General features: G+C 37.4%; 1 protein-coding gene across 1 annotated transcript in view; it reads left to right on the plus strand.

Moving 5' to 3' along the window:
* Positions 1–6,000, plus strand: part of lmbrd1 (LMBR1 domain containing 1) — a 44,771-nt gene that overhangs the window by 30,822 nt on the left and 7,949 nt on the right. The window contains exons 10-14 of the mRNA XM_086093063.1: positions 2,343–2,407; positions 2,564–2,666; positions 2,862–2,966; positions 3,053–3,202; positions 4,439–4,514. Of these exons, the coding sequence (XP_085949189.1) occupies positions 2,343–2,407; positions 2,564–2,666; positions 2,862–2,966; positions 3,053–3,202; positions 4,439–4,514 (499 nt within the window). The remainder of the gene's footprint in view (positions 1–2,342; positions 2,408–2,563; positions 2,667–2,861; positions 2,967–3,052; positions 3,203–4,438; positions 4,515–6,000) is intronic.

The following is a 6,000-nucleotide window of genomic DNA, read 5'->3' on the forward strand; positions in this document are numbered from 1 at the left end:
CCAAATACTGTTACTTGAGGGGGGGATGCGAAAGCTGCTCCAAATCTCTGTGCAACACATCAGTCGCCGCACAGAAAGCGCAAGCTTGTCTGTGACGTGCGTCAGGTTAAATCCTTCCCAGTCGATATGTGTACAGTAATTTACCAACTTAACTCGCGCTATTTGCTTTTTATAAAGGACGGTGAGTGCACATATTGAGCTGGCTTCCTCACTCGCCATTCACTGAAGCACGTCGTGGCCTGCTCGATGCAATTTAGCAACGAAGATGAGTGCTTATCTATTTCTTCCAGTGCTACATGTGGAATTATACAGTTGTAAAACACAATAAGTATATGGTCGGTTGGGTGTCAAACTATCAAGCTAGCGCAAGCTTAAAAGCCGTACAGAGCTGTTTGCTGGAGGGGCTGCTGTAGCCTCCACTACTGTGATAGCGATGCTTTGCAACTGCAGGTTGAACAGCTGAACTGTTGAAACAGCAGCGGGCAGGTAGAGGAGCAGCCATAGATGATGCAGGGCTTTTGAAACCGCAGGACAGAGTGAGCGGCAAAGTGTAGCAGCCGGTAAGCAGGTTGTTACGTTTGGTGATACAGGGAGGGACTTTGAGGTCGTGGAGGTAACGTTAGCCAGCCCCCATTACATGTCTTCAGCAATGGCGATGCTCAAGAGTCATAACTCTTATTGCATACCTACCAAAATTTTGCCCCGACAACAATTTGTTTTGATGAAATAGCAAAAGTTCAAGGCTGAGAAATGTTGGGTGAGCAACAAATGTCATTACAATATTATACATATTCATATTATAGGTGTATAGGAAGTTGCATTGTAGTTTGAATTAACAGCAACACTCTGTGCTATAGTTTAACATATTTTAAAAAGCATGAGAATGAAAATCTTTGCAATTCAAACAAGATTAACTCATTTGCTCCCGAAAACGTATACATATGTTCTATTTTAAATCTATTAAGTGTCCCAAATACCTACTTATATGTTTTTTTTATGCTAGAGCATACAGAAGGCTTTGATGCAGCCTCTCAACTGCACAAAACGGTCAAAGCAATGGTAGTTATTACAAAAATGGCCAGCAGGTGGCAGCAGAGTAGAAGACATCAACCAGGGCCATGTTGAAAACAAGCTCATTTACCCACAGTTCTAAGCAGATTTGTGAATAATGATGAAACTTAGCTGTATTCTAATGCTAATTGCTGCAAAACGGAAACAGATAGAAATATACTTTTTTTTCCTAATGAAAGATGAGACTCTAATCTTTCCTTTGGTAGGTTCCATGAACACAATATTCTGTGGGCCTTGCAAAATCCAGTAAAACAGCCGGGAGCGAAGGGGATTCCTTCAGTTAAAATGGCTGGGAGTGAATTGTGAGTTAAAACTAAGTGTAAATCAACTAACAAAGGGTCTACACCCCCATTGAATACGATGAGTAAGGGTAAGTATCAAATGCTTTTAAGACGGGTGGGCAATTCCGGTCGTCGAGGGCTAGAGTTCTGTAGGTTTTAGATGTTTCTCTCGTCTAACACACCTGATTCAAAAGATTATTAGTGTCCTCATAATCATAAGTGCGCAACTTATGATTGACACCTTCTGTCTCTTGTTGGTTGTTTTTCTTTGGCCACTGTGGTTTCATAAAAACTTTTTTTTGTTTTTTTTTTCTAAATACAGGTTTCTTTGTGTACTACTTTTGGGTCATATTGACAGTTGAAACAATAAGTCATACTCCCTCTTTAAGCACTAATATATAGATGGTACCACAAAACTGAAATAACATAAAATCTCATAAATAATGATTGTTCGTTGTTTTTAAGTTGTTGTTGTTTTTTCCCTCACCCACTTTCAATTTTTGAAGCACTCTCCTACTGAGTTGTGACCAGCTGGCCAGTTGGCAAAAATAAGCCTTTATTTTATTTTTTATTACAATGGACCCACACTTCAGTAATTTAAGTATTGTTTAAATTGCACTCCATACATTGGCATAACTGTAGCCCAATTATTTCATATTTCAGTCAGGCACACTTTTTTTTAATATGAAATGTCCCTCAAGCATTTCATAAGCTTTATTGCTTTTTTGGCTGCCGCTAACCTCGCAAGCTTGAAGCTCGATGCTCATGTCTGGGCTGCACCGTTGCTTCCCTTTGTCACCTTTGGCATCATTGCCAAACTGGAGGGCCGAGCCATATGGTCTTGCCTTCACATAAAACATGACAAATTTATATGGGCCAGTCGATGTTTTTCAAAGCAACAGAATTGGCTCAGTGTGTTAAATTGATGTTGTTATCACTCTCCAATATTTTAACACATTTTTTGTATACATGTATTATCTTTTTGTGCAGATTCTTCTGGGCATTTTCTTTATCCTGGTTGCTCTGCTGTTCTCTGTTGCGCTGTTTATTTCGAAGTAAGTCTTTGTTTTTGTTTAATGTGACGTGAATGTGTCTTGACCTTAAAACGACCCTTAAAAAAAGTTTAACTTTTGCATTTTATGGTGCACAAAACAGTACTTGCTCGTTGCTGTTGTTTTTTTTTAATATTGTTTAATTTTTTACTGTTTCAGTCTGGATAAAGCTCTTCACTCGGCTGGCATCAGCTCCGGCTTTGTAATCTTTGGCACCAATCTAACCAATCCTTTGAATGAACTTCTATTAGCCTTACAGCCTGTAAGTATCCATGCATGTCATTTGTGCAATACATGATTTTCCTCAGTTAAGATGTGCTCAACTATATATTTTACTGTTACCTTCCAGATGGCGCCCAATTTTTATTGTTCCTGAACTAAACATTTGATGATGTTGTGGTGGTGTGAAAGTACCATATGTGAAAGCTGCATGTATTCTCTGATCTTGGTCTTGCAGGTATTTCCATTGGATTACATCCTGATTACAGTCATCACAATGTATTTTGTTCTCACATCCATGGCGGGTATTCGCAACATAGGCATATGGTTCTTTTGGATAAGGGTAAATACAGACGCCGGCTGTATATCTTTTTTTTTTTTATATATTGATGTGAATATCCATTTTGAAATGTATCTTTTTCTTTGCAGCTGTACAAAATTCGACCTAAAAGAACCCGTCCCCAGGCTCTCCTTTTCCTCTGCATGATTTTGCTTTTGATTGTTCTCCATACCAGCTACATGATCTACAGTCTTGCTCCTCAGTACGTCATGTACGGCAGCCAGAAATATCTGATAGAGGTAAGGGAAACTGTTTGTGTAGCTTCATCCCACTTATTTCTTCGTGTTCGGCCTCCCGGATGAGGCTTTGATGATAGGCCCAGCTAGGTCGATGTGTGTTCTCCAAAGAGACCGTTTGTAGTTCTTGTTGGATTGTAAACCATGAGGAAGGTCTGTTTACCTTTCAGATGATTTGTGTGTATGTGTGCTTTCGACGCACCGCTGTGTCTATACCTCAACTAAAAACTTTTTTTAACACCCTTACTTTCTCTTCAATAAGAGAAAATAGATGTTTTTAAGTCACAGAGAAGATGGATTATTTCATTCATTATTGTTGATGTCTGTCTTAATTAGGGATAGAGCAGTTATCTGCTGGGTCGACCAGTGCCAATATTCAGCATTTTGGGGAATATCGGCATTGGCCTTTAAAATAAATAAATCTGATGGCCAATAAAAGTTGTGTCAACTAGAGGGAATTATTTATTTAAATTTTTTGTTAACTTTATGAGATGTTGTCAACCCTGTGAAGTCCCTGGAGCTTTTGTTTTTTGTGTGTTTTTTTTGTAATTAAAACCAAAGTAAGTGAAAATTTAACATATCAGATATTTAAAAATTTTGGAAAAGTATTTACTGTATAAAACTATAGGACACTATTTAGTTGTTAGGATTGACTAGGATTGTAAATAAATAAAAAATCAACATTTTGCAAATCTAAAAAGTTGTTCAAAAACACATTTTAAGACATTTCAACAATAATTGTTAATCGTAGGAGTTTGTGTTATTATTACTTATTTTCACTTGAAAGTGAATATCGACTCCAAATATCGGTTATCGGCCTCCTTGATAACTCATAATTGGTATCATATCGGCTCTGAAAAAACAACATATCGCTCCATCTCTAGTTTTAATTTAAACATTCTGGTAAACTCATTTATAAACTATAAAAGGCACTATATTGCAACTTATGTTCAATTTGCACCTAGGTCTATTTCTCTTTTCTATTGTTGTAAAACATATTTGCCAGTGAAATATCTCCATCTACAAAACTTTCATAAAGCTTTCTGTTGGGGAAAAAAATTGTGATTGAATCATTTTTCTTAAGATTAGTTTTTTTTTCTCCTGGGTCTTTCCTAGTTTTATAAATGTAGTAGTATAGATTTTTCCTGTTTTTGAAGGGTTCTACTTTCATGTGTCAGCCTCAGATACTGCTAAGATATGTGAATTTTGTGTGAGTATATTATTATTTTTTATCTCAAGAGTCCTTCATCAGGCCTTACATCGAGGAACACTTCATTCAGCACCACCAGGGTCTGTGATGCCAATGCGCCCGAGGGTGAGTGTGTCATCTTTGCTTGTAAAGTAGCGGAGGTCTAATAGCGAGATGCTGCAGGATCCCGCTATACATTATCAAAGATTCATTTCTCACAAGTTGAGTGTAAGAGAGCAAGGCCAGTGTACAACAGAGCCATTTCATGTAGAACACTGTTCAGCTATCTTTATCGCCTTCCATTATTTATTAAGGAGAATAATAACAAGGACAAGCATTTACTAATGCGTTATGTAACCTCTTGCTGTCACCATGCCAACACTTATTACAGCACATCAGGCACAAATACAGGAAACTGTACATCATTGGAAAAAGCTTTAAAACTATACATTACGCATCGGTTTCATGCTACAGTCACACAATGTGGTTTTGATACATTTGTTGTATGAGTTAAGGTTTGTGAATACTAAGGGTGTCAAAATTAGCGCGTTAATATCGCGTTAACCAAAAGTTCCTTTAACGATTAGCGACCGCCCCTTATTTGGAAAGCCTCTAGTAAGGGAGAATTCCCGTTGTGACGCAGCAGAAACGTCCACGTCAAAATTACCCAATAGAAATGCACTGTACTGCACTAGAACTAAAATACACAATGTTTAGAGGCAGAATGTTCGAGTGGAGGAGCCATTTGGACTGTGTAGCACTACCACCGGCTCCCCGCTTTGTCAGAACGCACTCGGTAGCGCCGGTGTTAGCGATTAGCACCGAGCTAGGCTGCTACAGCTTTCCAAGAGGAATCCATGGGCACTCCTGTGAAAGCCAAGAGCCGAATGGACACCGTCTTGTCACTTGGAGTCACTCCAAGCCACTTGATCTTTTGGTGTGAGGCGTATTTTTTTCAGCAACTCCAAAAAATAGCTAAAGTGTATATCTTTCGCTGGCAGCAAAGCTATGTCACTTGCACATCTGAGAACGTAACAAAATAAAAGTTAAAGTTGTGTAAAGGAGTCACTATAACACAATTTTGCTGTAATAAAAGAAATAACAATGTATATATTTGTGGGGACCGGGGTCAAGTTAAAATGTTTTTTTTAAATGTGCAAAGTTACTTCATTTGAAAAATTTGTCAGCTTTTAATATGAAAAGAAAATGCACTGAGCTGTCACCATTGTCTTACAAACGCCATTATACCATGCACTTTTAGTGACAGAAAAATGACCAACACAAATCAATGTCGCTTGTTTTTTTTACATTACAGTACAGATTTTTCATTTTAAAACAATTTTATGAGTTGTTATGAAATTATTGTATCAATGACTAAAAAAACGCAACCATATTTCTATTAGGTGAAAATGTATTCCCACTTTTATGTTAAGAGTATGAAAAAATTGCAAACAAATATTTTATTGTACATTTTATTGTAAATTCACTTATAAATTGAGATATAAAATGTGCGATTAATTTGTAATTAATCGTGAGTTATTTATTGAATTCATGCAATTAATTACGAAAATTGTAATCACCTGACACCTCAAGTGAATACACTATTTATTGC

Source organism: Leptonotus elevatus, chromosome 13, assembly GCF_054856555.1.
Source record: "Leptonotus elevatus isolate MCC_2025b chromosome 13, RoL_Lele_1.0, whole genome shotgun sequence".
Classification (NCBI taxonomy): Eukaryota; Metazoa; Chordata; class Actinopteri; order Syngnathiformes; family Syngnathidae; genus Leptonotus; species Leptonotus elevatus.